Source organism: Sphaeramia orbicularis, chromosome 17 (genome assembly GCF_902148855.1).
Source record: "Sphaeramia orbicularis chromosome 17, fSphaOr1.1, whole genome shotgun sequence".
Lineage (NCBI taxonomy): Eukaryota > Metazoa > Chordata > Actinopteri > Kurtiformes > Apogonidae > Sphaeramia > Sphaeramia orbicularis.
This window is the reverse complement of record NC_043973.1, coordinates 35,258,331-35,276,469: the sequence shown is the minus strand read 5'-3', so window position 1 is coordinate 35,276,469 and position 18,139 is coordinate 35,258,331. Positions and strand designations below refer to the sequence as shown.

General features: G+C 37.3%; 1 protein-coding gene across 1 annotated transcript in view; it reads left to right on the top strand.

Moving 5' to 3' along the window:
* Positions 1-18,139, top strand: part of ephb3a (eph receptor B3a) — a 97,271-nt gene that overhangs the window by 60,085 nt on the left and 19,047 nt on the right. The window contains exons 9-13 of the mRNA XM_030160989.1: positions 1,877-1,929; positions 4,775-4,897; positions 5,611-5,858; positions 9,253-9,468; positions 12,741-12,890. Of these exons, the coding sequence (XP_030016849.1) occupies positions 1,877-1,929; positions 4,775-4,897; positions 5,611-5,858; positions 9,253-9,468; positions 12,741-12,890 (790 nt within the window). The remainder of the gene's footprint in view (positions 1-1,876; positions 1,930-4,774; positions 4,898-5,610; positions 5,859-9,252; positions 9,469-12,740; positions 12,891-18,139) is intronic.

Genomic DNA, 18,139 nt, shown 5'->3' with positions numbered 1-18,139 from the left:
AGAGTCTTTTCAGTTTCTTTTTTTGAAATTCTCTTTTTATTGGAAAGGCAAGTGTCCATCACATACATTAATTACAGCCTTAATCGTTCAAGAAAATAAAGTAGGGTATTGACTTTCTAGAATTTCCTTTTATGGACCATTAATTTCAGTTGAAACAATAATACAACAAAACAGAACAAGGGAGCGCACCACCTCATACAATTACAACCTCATATAAAAGCGGATAGGTTCACACCAAGCACAAATACAATCAAATGAAATCAGATCTGATTGGTTTTACATACTCAGTCCATTTGGACCAGATATTATAACATTTTTCTTTTTCAACTCGGAGGGAAAACAATATCTTCTCCATAACATAAATCTCATAGACAATTCTAATCCATTCATCAATAGTGGGTGGTTCTACTTTGAACCATTTCCTCAAACAGATTTCTTACTGGCTGCCAACAGTATACCCAGTAATTTTTTGTCTTTAATGTTCCAGGACTCAAACAGTAGATTGCCCAAATACATGGTTTCACATTTAAACAGAATGTTTACGTTAAATCAGTGGTTCCCAACATTTTTTGGCTCATGACCCCATTTTAACATCACTAATTTCTGGCTACCCCAGACATTCAAAACTGAGACTTTTTTTTTTTTTTTGGCTGAAATTAATTTGTATTTGATCATGTAATAGTTTGCTTTAGTTGTTGTAAATAAATGTTAATTTTAGATGACATTGAGTCTATATAATGTACAGGGTGGGGAAGCAAAATTTACAGTGAACATTTAGTTGTTTTTTCTCAGCAGGCACTACGTCAATTGTTTTGAAACCAAACATATATTGATGTCATAATCATACCTAACACTATTATCCATACCTTTTCAGAAACTTTTGCCCATATGAGTAATCAGGAAAGCAAACGTCAAAGAGTGTGTGATTTGCTGAATGCACTCGTCACACCAAAGGAGATTTCAAAAATAGTTGGAGTGTCCATAAAGACTGTTTAGAATGTAAAGAAGAGAATGACTATGAGCAAAACTATTACGAGAAAGTCTGGAAGATACTATTAAAGAAGAACGGGAGAAGTTGTCACCCGAATATTTGAGGAACACTTGCGCAAGTTTCAGGAAGTGTGTGAAGGCAGTTATTGAGAAAGAAGGAGGACACATAGAATAAAAACATTTTCTATTATGTCCATTTTCTTGTGGCAAATAAATTCTCATGACTTTCAATAAACTAACTGGTCATACACTGTCTTTCAATCCCTGCCTCAAAATATTGTAAATTTTGCTTCCCCACCCTGTATATTATTGTGGACAGAGGCAGTAAATCCAGGTGTAGATTACTGCACAAAGTGAGAATTTGTTTTTCCTCGGTCAGAATATGTCCAGTCAGTCCAGCTGTGATTTACAAGGACAATTAATACTGAACAAACAAGAACTGAAACTATGAATTATGAAAGAGCTGCAGCATCTGAAACTGACCACAATGAACATGTGACACAGAAACAGAACCACAGTGCTGCAGTTTCACAACCACAGTTTGTCATGTCTTTTATGGATTGTGATTGTCTCTTTTAACTCACCAAATATCTTTTATTTATAAGTTGTTTTTTTTTTGTTTGTTTGTTTTTTTTTATCAATTGCTAGAAATTACAGGCGACCACATTTGAATTCTAGGTGGCCCCATGTGGGGTCTCGATCTCAAGGTTGAAAAACACTGCATTAAATACATTTTGTATGTGTTTGTGGATCTCTTCCCAGTAAGAGTCTTTTCCGTTCCATCTGAGAGTGGGGTTGGATATTATTTGTACTGGCTGTACCTGGACAGGGTCAGGAGGGATGATTATGTGAATGTGACTTTGTTTATGATGATGCTTGTTTACAGGAAGCAGCGCAGCGGCTCAGAGCTGGAATACACTGAGAAACTGCAGCAATACAGTAAGATGATGTGTTCTGTCTCTTCTGTGGTCGTTTGGTCATGCCTGTACAGTTAGCCCCGACTGATTCAATCAATTATCTGATCATCTGATTGAGACAGGAAACCATGTCTGCATTTTCTCAGAGGAATGTCCTGCCAGACAGATCAGCTGAGACGCAAAATGAAAAAAGACATTCGGAGCAGGACAGTAATCCAATATTATCGTGTTGTGAATTTTCAAGGAATCAAAAAAAAAAAAAAAAAAACAGTCTTGTAGTATAATTTCACAAAAGCTTTATTATTTCCAAGCACGTTCTGATTTAGAAATGCAAACGTGGTGGATTTTTAAAAGACCTAAACTGCAAAACACACTTCTGATTTTGGCTAGAGAATCTATATTATTCATAAAAAACCTCTTATTATAATGGGAAAAGTCTGACACTGTGATATATTTTTTTCTGTGATACATATAATATAAGAAAAATAAGGCAGTTTTCACCAGATCATTTAAATAGCTCCGTCTGGAAAGAATTATTCATTTTATAGAGCAGGACATCTGCCAAGAAAGTGATAATAATAATAAAATAAGCAGAAAAAGGATATATTCTGTAGACACTTTTGAAAAATTAGGTCAATTAATACACTGGTTGAGTCAGCATGAAGACACTGTTGATACAATTTATGATTTTATTCAACATCAATTGAATCATATTTTCTTTTTTTTTTTTTTTCTGTTGTTGGCCCATTCCTCTGTCATTATCCTGGTTCAACCTCCTTTTGTAGCTCAGCGGCACAGAAAAACATTCGAGTTTTGCCAAAGGAGAGTCTCGCTGCCAAGTTATGAGAAAGTGACAACACCTTTATGAATATATAGTCGCTGAAAAAAACACCTGCCCACAGATTGTACTGGTGTCATCCATAAAGGGAAGGATCCAGCAGAGTCCAAGTAGTAAAAATACCTCATTTGTATCTAGAAATACCTTCCTTTCTGCAGCTTCATGTGATGTAAAACTATGTTGCTTCATAATTTCTGGCAGTAACTGAATGAATGAACTTACTGTCAAATATATAAAAAAATTCAAAGTAACAATCCAACCTTTCTAGCTCTGTCTCAACATATTTGAGGAGCTGTAAAAAAAGATTTCTGGATTTGAGTTTACAACCACTATAACTACATGCATATCTCCAGTATGAAATAGCTTTAACCCTTTCATGCACAGTGGTCACTACAGTGGACAGCTATTCTACATCTGTTCTCTTGTATATTCATGGGTTTAGTTGTTTTAGTTCCATATCAGCCAACACAGTGGACACTAATGCACCGTCCCATACACTGACATTCATACCATTACTGTAACTTTGCTTTACTTGATAAACCTGATCTGCACTAACATGTTTGAGTGTAAATCAATTGCTAATAAAAATTGGGAATATGATAAAATGTGAGAAAACATCAGATTAGCTGCATTAAAAATGTTTTGATTTTGTAGTTTTCACACAGTAGATCACTTTCTGATATTGCATTCCTTCCTTCGAAAAGTAAACTCATGGTGTCCAGAGGAGTGGGCATTTTTGGAACTCCACAAAAAGTTATGAAGGTAGATATGTTTCTTTATTGCTTTAACCAAAAAAATATTTTCATTAAAAAAAAAAAAAATAAATAAAAAAATACTTCAATCAAAAAAAAAAAAGTGTTCAAATGCAATTTTTTGGGTCGTAATTTTTTTTTTTTTCATTCACTTTTTTTTATTGAATTTTTTTTTAGTTAAAGCAATAAAGAACCAAATCTACCTTCATAAAAAAAACAGGTTTATTTAAAAAAATTCAATGGCATTGTTTTTTCATGCCTAAAGAGGAATAAAAACACTCAGGAAAAAAATCTCGTCTAAGGTTCTCATAAATCATGCATGAAAGGGTTAATTCTGATTGTTTCCTGTCCTGATGTACCCTCACACATTCTCCTCTTGATGTATTCTATCCAAGTACTCTAGACATGTGCAGATGGATGATTCCTGACCTAATCACAAAGTTAGGTGGAGTAAAAATGCAGGAAATTTGTTTTCAAATTAAGTTTTTTCCCCAAACCCCTCACCAATTATGTATCTCTCCACGTTTGCTCCCTCATTTACAGAGAAGTAACTATGCAGTGATCAGTGTAAACAAAATTCGACTATGCAAAAAAACAACTTACTTTGTATAAATATAAGTTTTGGGATTTTTTTTTTTTTTTTTTTGGTTCTTTCTTTTCTCCTTAGCTCAGGTCCAAAACCAATATTGTGTGGCCTGTTGTGATGCAAAAGAATGATAAAAGTTGACAAAAAATCTGAGTGAATTTGCTCAGTTTAATAATGTAATATGTAATTCTGCAGACGATGCAAAAAAGGGAGTGTAAAAGAGTAAAAAAGGGGTACTTTTTGAAAATGAGTCTCATCTTCAATAAAAGAAAACAATCTTGTGAAGCATGTTTTTCACTAAAAAAGTTATCTTGTTTTTATGAAAATATCTTAATAAGAAATAACAAGGTACAGCAATGGCTTATGCAATTTCCAGCAGAGGAATATGATTGTTTTCCTCATTTAAAGTGTAATTATACCTTTGTTGGTTGTAATAAGCAAAAGTAGTTTGGGTTTTTATTCCCATTAGATTCATTACAGTCATTTAAGGGATTGGACTTTTATTCTAGTTTTATGAAATTTAAGGAAATTTGTTTACACTTTTGGCATATTTACTTGTTTAACACAAGCTGAATTGATTATATTTTAGAACATTTGGCTTCTTTCTAGCAGTGTTGTCGATTTTCCGTCAGCCTCAGTGATCCTAGCCCTTTTGCTTTTGTTGGTCTAACTCTTGACTTTTCTTTCTCAGTTTCTCCAGGAGTCAAAGTCTACATTGACCCTTTCACCTACGAGGACCCCAATGATGCTGTCCACGAGTTTGCCAAAGAAATAGACATCTCCTGTGTGAAGATAGAAGAAGTCATTGGCGCAGGTAAAGAGTAGTGTTGTTTCTGTCCAAGAGGACGGGGAATGATTCAGGCTGATTAAACATTTATGTGAACAGGACTGTGCCATCAGGCCCTGGGGTCTGTTGTGTAAAAGAGTCCTCACAGGGACTAAAGGGTTAGGATTCAGAGTGTGCAAGTGGGAAGGAGCTACTAGTGGGAAGGATTGAAGTGAAAATCTTCTCTGTAGCTCTTCCCCTGGTCTGTTTTCTCTTTCTGTCCAGCAGCATGTTGTGTCCTAACTTCACCTTAAATGACAGTCTGCTCCTGCTCGTTCAACCTTCCTCCCTCCCATCTCTTCTTTTTCTTTCTCTATGTCTCCCCATAAACATTTATACTCAGGCACCAAATACAAAACCCCCAAGCTCCTCGCCCGTTCTCTTTCTCCTTCAACTGCTCCCAGGTTGCACACTCGATCAATACGGGTCACTCCCTCTCTCCCCAACATCTTTGACCCTTGACCTCTTGCCTGTTGCTCTCCTTACCTCTCCTCTTTTCTCATCGTTCGCCACAGAAGATGCCAACCCCTGACTCTTTCAAATCAGCTCCTTCACTCCTAAATCCAACCAGTAATATTCCCCGTCCGTGCACTTCCCTCTGCCCCACACTTCTCCTCTACTTTCCTCTGCTCACTCAACCCCTTTCCCCGTCACCCTCACCCCCCTTGCCCCCATCCCCCCTTTTCTTTGTCTCAATCCAGGTGAATTTGGCGAGGTGTGCCGCGGGCGACTCAAGCAGGCCGGTCGTAGGGAGATGGTGGTGGCGATTAAAACGCTAAAAGCTGGTTACACTGAACGCCAGAGGCGCGACTTCCTCGCTGAAGCTTCCATCATGGGCCAATTTGACCACCCCAACGTGATCCGGCTGGAGGGTGTCCTGACGCGAAGCTGCCCTGTGCTCATCATCACTGAATTCATGGAGAACGGAGCTCTGGATTCCTTCCTCAGGGTAAGCTTGGCAGGAGGTGTGTGCCGCAACACCTCTGACAGAGAAGATTACTTTCTGTTTGTATCAAAGCTGAGAGGAACACGCACACAGACAGTCACTCATGACACCTCTGGGTTATCGGAATGTTTTACTCTCTGTAAAACACCCCGAGGCGCTCGCTTGCTGAGTGATAGAGATTAAATGTGCAATATAACGCCTGGAGACAGGCATAGTGTCTCTGCTTGACATGACTGACTGATGCTGACAGGTTTTCCAGTGTACAAACTCCGGGTGGAAAACTGTCACACACCAAACCTTTGGATAGGTTTGCTTCAATGCATTAGATCGTCTTTGTAGAACTGGAATACATTACAGATCACACTTTGGGGTTTAGACCACCAGCATCAACACAAGGCACTGAACAAAAGCAGGATGAGAAATGAGGTGTCACACACTACATTTCCAGCTGCATGGGGGCTATTACATGTCATTTACATTCAATAAAATGTGTTTTCTTGCCTGAGTGCGCTGTGAGGATGTCTAGTTACTGTAGATATTAGACTGTGTAAGGTTACTTAATGCGTGTAGTGAATGGATGGTGTGCTGCTGATTTTAAAAACAGTTTATCCTTCTCATGTCATCAAATTGTTTCTACAGAGACTCTCAGATCGGCTTGACATTGAACAGTTTTCTTGATACATCTTTACTGTGGGTTGATGCGCCAGAGTGGTGCTAAGATAAGTAGTTGTTGACCATTAAATAGGGCAGGATATTCTATGAAATGCCATACCATTAGTTTAGATTTGCTCAAAAGTAATTTGACCTTTTTAAGATGTCACAGTGGTGCCATCATTCAGACTTTATGTCTATTACTTTCAGAGCCTTATTATATGAGGATGTGACAGTTTTGATTGTAGTGGTTGATGCCTTTGCATGAAAAATGAGTGAGGGTCATGGACATAAAGAACTCAGATGTCCAAGTTGGTGTGTAGCCTCTGGTTACTATGAAACAAGAAGATTTGCTGTTTTAGATGATAGATGTTATCAAATTTGAGTTGTGGCTTGATGATTTCTCTGCTTATAAGCCTCATTTTTGAAGATAAAAATACTAATACTAATAATATGCCTATATATAATATGCGGTGATAACACTAGAGCTACTGATGGATCATCCCAGAAGTGCATAGTTCAGATCTCTGCTGCTTTGATAGGTGCCTCAGCTGGTGCATAAACAACTGTGTCATCTGCATAAAGTTGAAACCAGCCTTTGGGAAACTTCTCAGTTGACAAACTACTATTGACTAAAATGCAGAGGAGCCAGGATCAAACCATGGGAATACCCAATATGTGATATGTAAAACTCATAATAAAGTCAATGTTGTTTATATTTTCAGCCGTATTGCTCCAGGTTTTCTGTTTATTCATCATAAAACTCTTGTCAGTGGTAACACCAGTGGTCATTTAAGTGAATTGTTGCCAGTTTTCTGTGCTCTGCTTTGAGTCTGTGCTGTGCTGGTCGTTTGTCGATGTTAGCGGGCATTTCTAAAGCTATAGCGGTTCGCCACCATACAAGAGCAGAAAAGGGGCATTGAAGTGTAAATATCATATCCATTCGATTTTCACTGAAGTCCAGACTCTATAGATGTCAGTCTGCAGGCTGTTCAAGGCAACCAACACAGGAAAGACATTCATTTCCTGTGATCTATTATGATCCATTTACACATCGAAAGGAAAAAAGTAACTGTTGCAAGTACATTTCTTCACGTTGCACTTTTATCCTAATAGGCAGAAAAATAAAACACTCTGAAATGATTGAATTTACAGCTTAGTTTTGTTTTTGTTTTTTATCTGAAGTTGTTTGTTGGTTTAATTCAATTTGCCTTGGGCTTCAGCGTTCTGCCTCATTTTTCTAAACCAAATATTAATTTAAAAATGGAGGAAATGATTCATTGATAGTGAAAATAATTGTCAGCTACATCTGTTAGTGCATCTGAGAGTCCAGCCTGAGCTTATTTCCTCCTTGTCACCCACTCCTCTCAGTCAGCTGTCCTCCAAAGAATGCAAAAAAAAAAAAAAAAAAAACACTCGACGGCCTGTGCTGTCCTCACCCCCGCTGCCGCCAATGTCACACACACTTACTGTGACTCAGAGGAACTCTGAGTTCTGTCTAATGAGGAGTCCGTAGAGTTAACTCAGTCACATGTACAAACTCTCCATGCGTGTCATGTATGTGAACCCCCCTACTGTAGATCCCCAGAGACATGGACACTTAAACACTTAAACACACGACATATACACAAGTAGACGCATGAGAAAATATACAGAAACACACACGCACACACATTCGTACACGCCAGCGTGGCTTTGAAGGGCTGCTATGAATCATGGCTGTTTATACATCCATCCATCCCAGCTTGTTTTCCTGTCAGACTTCATTGGAGTGTGCAGACTAAAAAGCAGAATGTTTATGGTTTTGTCATGTCACATCTTGTGCTCTTTGCTTTCTAATTGTGGAGTCAAAGAAGGGATTGATTATGTTAAAAATGTTTTTTCTCAGAATTCTATTTCTATTTATTATTCAGGTCATGAAAGAAAACAGGTTTGCATTTGAATGGGTATTGACAAACCATTGATTAGTTTTACACACACACACACATCAGGTTTCATGAGCCTTCACATGTTAGAGGGGGGGGCTGATTTACAGGTTTATCCACCCCACTGACAAAGGTTCTCTTCACAGATGTGGGGGGAATTGTAAATTAAACCCTGAAAGCCCTAATCTCAGATTTGTTTCATGCTTCTCAAACATTAACATAAAAGGGCAAATTCTGCAAATCAAGGACTTTCAAATGGGAAAATAAGCTCTGAGCAACATGCCATTCTAATTCAGTCGACAGGCCGATTTTGCTTTAATGTTCACAAGCCAAAAATGCAAACAAAGCTTTGCGCCTGAAAGAACTCATGTTAACAACCGTGTAGTGCCAGTACCTGCAACTAGTTTGTCAGTCAGCTGAAAAAAAAAAAAAAAAATTACCTGCATGTGGCTGCATTAGAACTTTAGTGGTCCCTTTTTGCTTTTGCAAGTATTGAGCCTTAATGGTTTTAGTGCCACGATAAAGAGTCTAATTAATCAGCTAATTGGACAGCATCCCTGAAAAGGTCAACTGCCACTGACTGTCAGGAGCAGCCGTGAAACATAACGACAGATGTCATGTTTACGTCCCCTCGGTGACCGATTGGTTGTCTCCGGTGCCTCCTGCCTCTTATTATCTCCCACACCATTATCTTATATTTCTCTGTATTTCAACATAACACTGTTTGGCTTTCTCTCCCACTCCTGCATTTTCTTCCTTGTTCATTAACTGTTGTGTCTTTTTTTTTTTTGTCCTTATCCTCCCTGGCTCTGTTCATGCAGCTGAATGACGGCCGCTTCACGATGACACAGCTGGTCGGGATGCTGCGTGGCATCGCTGCGGGGATGAAGTACCTGTCAGACATGAACTATGTTCACAGAGACCTCGCTGCACGGAATATCCTCGTCAACAGCAACTTGGTCTGCAAGGTCTCCGACTTCGGCCTGTCACGCTTTTTGGATGACACTTCCGCTGACCCCACTTATACAAGCTCCCTGGTTAGTACTGTGTGTGTGTGTGTGTGTGTGTGTGTGTGTGTGTGTGTGTGTGTGTGAGTGTGTGTGTGTGCATTAGGGTGGTTCAAAAAATTTTTTTTCAGATTCTCTGGATTAGAACCTGCATTTGGTTCCATATCTGGCCAAATTACTTCGGTCCAAATTTTGTGCAAATTAATTAATATTTACAGGTTGCACAGACAGGTGCAGATTGCTCTATATACTCTAACAGAACTAGCCAAATGAATAAGGCAGATTAGAATAATTTGTAATTTTATTTTCAAAATCAAACTGCAACTGGCATAAAAATGTTCCTTAGAAAGTCCAGCAACCACTGTTGGTTTACGGAAATGACCAAAAATGTTCCTGTGTTCTTTGACAACTTGTTGCCAGTACTGTTTGTGATCTGCATTTTTTGTTCGGCTGTAGTTGAAGTCTGGAATAAGCTCCGCCCCTCTGTCAGTGACATCATTGACAACTTTAGTGGAATGCCCAGTTTTCTCCTCCCTCTGAAAGTCTGCATCATCAGCCCAGTCTACTGGAGGAACTGTTCAGAATGTTTGTGGCAGATCCAAAGTTTCAAACAAACGCATGGTGCTGGTGGGGACAAAAGCCCTGATCTGCTTCCCTTCACAATCTGATGGATTAAGGACATCCCAACGCTTTAGTGGAACCCAAAGAACCTGCATTTAACATCATGTTGTCAACCATCAGCTCCTTCTGCTCTGGTGTCACACTGGAGTCACAGAATGGACCACAACCAGTTCTACACTCCAGTACCACAGATGTGGGCGGTCTTACTTCATCCATATATTTCTCGCTGAATCACTCAAACCTTGGTTTTGATAGTACTGCTCTTCTCTTACAGCTCAGTTTGGCCATGCTGAAAATGAACAATGATTCCATTTCCAGGAAACTTCTAGCAACTTGTGCAACCTCTAAAACATCTCCTTTTTCTTCCAAATTTTTTCCTAAATCATCGTTTGAATGACAAACCCTAATGCAGGGTTCTAACTGAGGTTATCTGAAACTGTATTTTTTACCAGGACTGTTGGACCACCCTAGTGTGCATGTGTGTCAGTGTGTTCCTTCCTGATGCGACTCTGCCTTGACTGCACGCTGAGCTAAATAACAGAAGTCGTACCCGTTAGTCACAAGTCCCTCCCCCCTCAGTTTGATTTGCTTGCGTCTCTTGCCCTATATTTACCATTTTGTCGTCCTCTTTCATGTTTTCATGTCACTTTCTTCCTCTGCTGTGGTTGCCAAACCTCAGTTTAGCTCACAGGTATATTACCACCACCAACTGTCGCTCTCACATCACATGAGAAAGTGCTAAGAAAGTCCCACGGCCAAAATCGTGTTTTCTTGCAAGGCAGCTGGAATCACAAGATCACAGGAGAATTGCCAGCTCATGCAAGAATTCAGCCTTGATTTGCTACACAGCCTGCCCCATCTATATATCTGACAAACAGGGTATCATATGACTCACACGACCTTGTGATAACTTTTTTACACTTACCATAAAACCACGTCAGAATATCACTGTATGTATGTGTACTGTGGAAGTCCCAGCAACACTAGAGTCAACTTTAAAGCTGCTGTTTATATGTTTCATCCATACTAAAGCTCTATTTTTTTCTTTTGTTTTTTTTAAATCACAGACTAGACCAGGGGTGTCAAACTCATTTTAGCTCAGGGGCCAGATTCAGCCAAATTTGATCTGCAGTGGGCGAACCAGTAAAATAATAACAGAATGATATGTAAATAATGTCAACTCCAAACTTTTCTCTATGTTTTAGAGCGAAAAAAGTTAATTTACATTATGGAAAGGTTTATATCTACAAACTATCCTTTCAAAAGATGTGAATGACATGAATAAACTGAAAAAATAAGTGTAATAAATGTAAGTTAACTGCTAGATATTAATTAATTGTGTGGAATGCTGAATGTTGTCCAGAGTATATGATGATGTTTTATGTGTCTTTTATACTTTTAGTAACACTCTTTTTTTTAATGCTGCTTTTTAGATATTTATGCCGTCAGGGTTTTCTTTTTATATTTTAGTTTTTATACTCTTTTATATACATGATTTATACTGTTTTTTTTATGTCACCAAGGACGATTGCACTTTTTAATTTTGTTGTACCTGTACAATGACAATAAAGACATTCTATTCATTCTGTTCTAATTTTAACAATATTCTGCCTCAGTTTATCATTTACACATGTTCATTATAACTTACAGATCACAGTGGATCTACAAATACACAAAACATTTAATAATAGACATAATATTGTTAAAATTGTACTTACTTCTCTTAAGACATTTCAGGTTATTCACATTTTTTGCAAAATTATACTTTGTTTTAGTGTAAATACATGAAAATATTTACATTTACAAAGAGAAACATTTGGAGTTGTCATTATTTCTATGTTCTTATGATAGTATTTGACTGGTCCTGCCCACTGGAGATTGAATTGGTCTGAATGTGGAACCTGAACTCGAAGGATTGTTAATACTTTAGTGTAATTTTTGCATTTGACAAATTCATCCAAAGGGCCGGACTGGAGCCTGTAGCGGGCCGGATTTGGCCCCTGGGCCGCATGTTTGACATCTGTGGACTAGACTATCCCTGCAACTACCATTCCAAATGTTTCAGATAGTCTTTTTGTCATGATAATCCCATCCCCAGCCTCTTTTGTCAGTGTTCTTTGGTTCCAGACCAGCCAAGTGTTGGTGCTGCTCTGGAACCGCTTTTCCTGGCTGAGAGTCGACTGTTTGGCAGTGGTTTGAGATTAGGCACCGGCTCCTTACCGCCTGGCTGGAAAAGGGTTACCCATGGGTAGAGGCTGCTTTTTGAGGGTCACAATGCGGTTTTCCGGTTAAGCTTTGAGACTCAGTTATGATGGTTTATGTTAGAATTAGAGGCTCTCCGATGCATTCTGTCAGTGAGTGTCCACATGATGCTTAAACAAACCTATGTGTAAGCTGCTAAGTCCACTCACTTCACTCCTTTGTGTTTATATACTCTGCACATGTTTAATTGAGCTTGTTAATTCGATCCCCTTCACTTGTTTCACATGTGCATATGGATGCATGTTTAACTGCTCATGTGTGCCAATATTTGCAGTAGCATGCAAGACTATCTGTGAAATTTGCTCTAGCTTCTATATGTGTACATTATCTCGCTAAGTGTGTTGTTATAAGAATACAGTGTTGATTCTAACCACCCCTTCCCCCCTACTGTGTGTGTGTGTGTGTGTGTTTCTCTGCAGGGAGGGAAGATCCCCATCCGGTGGACTGCACCAGAGGCCATTGCTTTCAGGAAGTTCACCTCCGCTAGTGACGTGTGGAGTTACGGCATTGTCATGTGGGAGGTGGTGTCCTATGGAGAGCGGCCATACTGGGATATGAGCAACCAGGATGTAAGCGAACTCAACAGTCCCCCGAGCTGACATATAACACACACCAACGCATATCTGTAGAATAAAAGCAAATGCAGAGAGTTTTATGTCTAAGTCTAAGGCCAGCGAAGAGTTTGAGCTGAGCTGTTGCGGCTTTGATTTCCAGCGTGACATGTTGAACCCAGGCCTGTTCTGCTGTGTTTATCTTCTGACTGCAGATGCTGGTGCAGCTGTGCGCCTGTGTTCTAGTTTTACCACCTTATTTACAGCCCGAGCCTGTCTACAAATCCATACTGCAAAGCCTCACTCCTCTAACGCACTCACACACAAAGGCAAACTCAGGAAACGCTTTTTTTTTTTTTTTTTTTTACGGCCGTTGTTACCTGTAGGCTATCTGCGCCGCACAGACATCGTAACTACAGCAGTGAGGGGGAAAAAAAAAGAAATCTCCTGGTTCCTCCTCCCTGAACAAAGTACTGAAGCAATGCGTACACCTCCACTTTATTCTCTGTGGAATATCTGCTCTGTATTGTGCTTCAAAAGAGAGTTGTAACGCTGATAGCAATAAAGCAAAAAAGGAGCCAGAATGAAAAATGTCAGTAATGTATGTATAACTTTCATAACAAAACCCACATGCAGTAATGAAAGCATCAAAGTAGAGGCCTTCTGTTGTTCCCAATAGCCTTTGTGCCACAGTCATCGCTCAATAAGCAACAGAGTCAACAAATACGAGATATAAACAGAGGTACTCGCCAACTAGAAGCACGACATAAAAATCAAAGGACAAGCAGCAGGAGAAGAGGAGTGCAGCAGAAACGCTTTATTTTTCCCAAACGGCATTTTTTATATTGTTGTGGGGAGTTAAAACCCATACAGAGCTTATGGATAGGAATGCAGTTGCTAGGCGAAATCAAATCAATGTGCAAACGCTTTCATCCTCCACTTATTGTCTCTCCCGTCACTCATGTCAGTCCTAGAAGTGACAACTTTGAGAATACTTGGATATTGTTTTTTTTATAGTTTTGCAAAGATAGTGAAAAGAAGATGAGAATATGTGACAGAATAAGCTGAGAAACTGACATAATATAGTAACAGGGACTTAGTTTTGTACCACATTACAAACCGATGCAACATAACACAAATGAGTCAGATGTTAACACTTAAAGTTCCTACACAAGTATGGAAAGCATTTGTATTTATTTATTTATTTATTTATTTATTTATTTATTTATTTATTTCGAACATGCAAAGAAACAAAATAAAACAAAACGAAGCAAATGAAGACAAAAACAAAATAACATTTAAATGAACAGACTCTAACATCAAGTACGTGCAAGTCTGAATTTTGCAAAAGGAGCAGGAAGAAGTATAAACTGATTTAATCCAACCCCTTTTACACCTTTATCACTAACTTAATACAACAATCAAACAATACTATTTTCCTAATGTTAGCATTCGACCAGAACTAATACATAATACAGTAACTGAATTATACACAACAATATGTTCATGGTAGTTCAGTCATACAAACAGACTCAACAATTTTCCTCAATAATTCCAGTAGATTTATCAGTACAACATCATCCATAAACAAACAGACCTCATTGTCTTTATTAAATACTGGACCTCTCAAGAATCAATTCTTTGTTTTTTTTTTCAAAACAAAATTATGTTTGATATTTGTTTTATCTCCACACACAATTTGTTCCATAGTTTTCTTCCACAGATGGTCATACAGAAACTTTTTAACATAGTGCGCACTTTATGAATCTTTAAATTCAATTTTCCCCTTAAATCATAGCTGTCCTCTCTTTCACAAAACATTTCTTGAATATTACCCAGCAGTAAGTTATTCTTTGCTTTATACATTATTTGAATAGTTTTGAACTCCACAAGGTCAATGAGTTTTAAAGTTTTAGGCTAATGATGTTCATTTTTTCTTCTGTTTATGTAAATATACTATTTTTCTTTTGTTCAGACAAGGTATAGTATACCTTGTCTGAACAAAAGAAAAATAGTATATTTAAGATTTTAGATTGTAAAGTTTGGAATTTGATTTTATAAATTTCCAGGTCTGGGAAAGTACGGAAAACGGAAACAAATGTATGGAAAAATATTCATGTTTCCAAGACTGTTAACACTGTTCTATTTTTTAAAACATAAAATTTTGAATATCAAAAAAAAAAAAAAAAAAAAAAAGACATGGATCGATCTGTTTTTTTTAACTTGCTAACCTAGCTAAAATGTTTGTGAGAGCAGGAAACATTTGGGCAGATTGACAAGTTGAATGCCCAGTCTTCTGCTCATATCCTCCTTCAACTCCTTTTAAGCCCCGCCCAGGTGTTGTCAAATCTCACTGCTGCTTCAGCGGACAGATGATGTCCACACACTGTTCATGAGCGAGCTATTCAACATGCCTTGTATGATTGTTGGCAGAACTCATGATGGGTACATGTAAATTCTTTAACGATAGGAAATCCTAAATATAAAGACTGGTTGGCTGGTTGGAATGTTTTTACCGAGACATCTGGAAATTAGGGTCTGGAAAAAGTACGGAATTTTTAAATTTCAAATGTGTAGCAACCCTGACTTAAAGCACATAAAAGTTGCTTAAAGGGTTAGTTCAGATTAGTGTGTGGATGCATTTGGAGAAACTATCCACAGATATGTTAAAGCCTCTTCAATAACAAACCAATCAAAGTACGAAGTCGAGGGAGATGGAGTAGTTTCTTCTCTTTCCTTTCCCTCCAGATGAAAAGATTATAGGGATGAACAGGTGAATCAATGCGCCAGGTAAAGGAAAACAATAATCCATAATCAACTGCAGCACTGTCAAATCCAGGAGATAAGCACAGAACAGACAAACAGCATGTTGCACCAGACAAAGCAGAGGCTGTGCAGGCGCTGGTCCAGTCTTTTTATTAGATCCAGTGTGGCCTGATTAGTAGAGGCTAAGCTACGTCCTCCTGAGGATTGGCCAGTTCTCAGTAGTCTTTGTATTAATTACTGTAGATGGTCTTCGCACTCTGAGTTCGGAGAAGCAGGAAGTAGTAATGATACGGAAGCCAAGCAATGTACTAATAAGGATGTCAGTTTAACCCGTACACACTCAAAAAAATAATTAAGCCAAAAATGTTGACTTTATGTATTTTAATTACATGTACATTTTCCATGTAATTTTATTACATAAGTTTAATGTAAAGAGTTGCATTTAATACAATGTTTTTTCTATCATATTGAGTCAATATGAATAAATTAAATACCTTCAGTCAGATTTGATTTAGTTAATGCAAACTTTTACATAAACTGTGTTTGACTGTGACGCTCAGCCTTTTTATGTGATCTAGTAAATAAAGTTTACTTTATTTGTTTAGATTCACTTTATACTAAGCATATTCACATTATGTTTGACTTTTTCGGATAAATAAACTTTAAATTTCATATATTTCAGTTACATTTTACTTTAAAATATTACTTCATGTTTATTAGAGCCAAGAATCATTTTTTTGAGCGCAGACCCAGTGCTACTCCCAAGTGAAAACAAATGTTTCCTCTATATTTAACTCTTCTTAAGTGATATATCGCCATTTATTATAATATTATCTTCTGTGTTTTGCATGTTTCATTGTAAATCATGTATTTTCCTATATTTTATTTCTTATATTTGATTTAGATGTTCATGAAAACTCAAAATAAATTCAAAGGTTCTTATATCAAAACAGAGAAAACTGAAGAAAAAGTGACTTTTTTTTTTTTTTTTTAGCAAAGATAGCAATAAGTGTAAAAACAAGTGTGTCCATCCACTGTCATTGATCCAACTCCATGGGTTTTACTGATGAATCAATGTTATAGAAGATGATGGTGTTTCCATGGTAACTACAGAGCCTCTGAACATCCAAATGGGTCATATCTGATGACCATGAAAAGATGAAGAACTGTATTTTACACCAATTATTGACATGGATTGATAGGATTAGTGCAGGGGTTCCCAAAGTGGGGTATGCGTACCCCCAGGGGTACTTGGAAGAAGCCCAGGGGGGACTTGAAATTTTGGGGGAAAAATACATTAAATAAGTCACATGTACCGAATACAAAATAAATATTGAGAATTAACACTGTAATATAAAACACAATAAATACATGCATATAATAGTTTTATTGTCAATCATCTTGTTTAAGCTTTGGTAACATTTTAAGAACATTTTTATTTTATATTATTCAAAATGAGATTATTTGAGAAGCTAAGTAATTATTTTGATTAGACATACATTGTCTTTTTAATTCTACTTTTCTTTTTAATGTAACTTTTTTTTTTTTTTAGCTATTTTAGCTATTTACACTGTATTTATTGTTGCTGTGGTCTCTATCTATCTATCTATCTATCTGTCGCTCGGTCTGTCTGTCTATGTATTTTTTTGCTAATGAAAGGTTCATTTATTAATTAATGGCAAATTTATTTATTTTTCTTATCAATGAAAGAGGGCACTTTTCAGTTTATAGTTTGCACAAAAAATGTACTTTAAAATATTGTTATTTTTTTAAATATTAAAGTTAAATGTATGTTGTTCATTTACAAAGTTTTGAAAATATAAACACATACCTTTGGCACAGGAACAAATTTTGCCAATTTTTTTTCAATCAAAAATGCTGAAGTGAGAGTTGGGGGTATTTAACTAAAAAAGTAAATTTCAGGGTGTATTTTCTGTAAAAAGTTTGAGAACCACTGGGTTAGTGGATTAACAGGTATTAATTATTTTAGATCAGTAGATGCTTTTAGTCGATGGTGGATGTTTGGGTCTTTATGGGTTAAACAAAAGCTATTGAGAATTTGTTTTACCACAGAGACAGTTATTACTAAATGGGAATTGAAGCAGTTTTATTTTTTTCTTTATAACCACCAGACTCCTTTGACAAAAACAGTGATTTTATGCAATAGAACAGCAGAATTAAAGCTCTATTGCCGACTGTTAAAACACCGTAGGAATTTGGATCTGAATAAATGCGTTAAAATGGTCACAAGGCAGCGGGAGATCAGCAACTCCTGTGTTTATTTTTAGGTAAAATCGCTGTTTTTTGTTAAGGGAGTTTCATGGCTTTGAGTGATATAACTCAGTTCTCTATTTAAGACTTCTGACAGCGAAGTGATGTAAATAGAATATAAATTTAACCTATTACCTGTCACTCAGATTAGGTTATTCTCATGCTGTCCTGTTTTCTTTATGTGGTTGCAAAAGGATAATCACTGGAAATATCCACAATCTCCAATCATA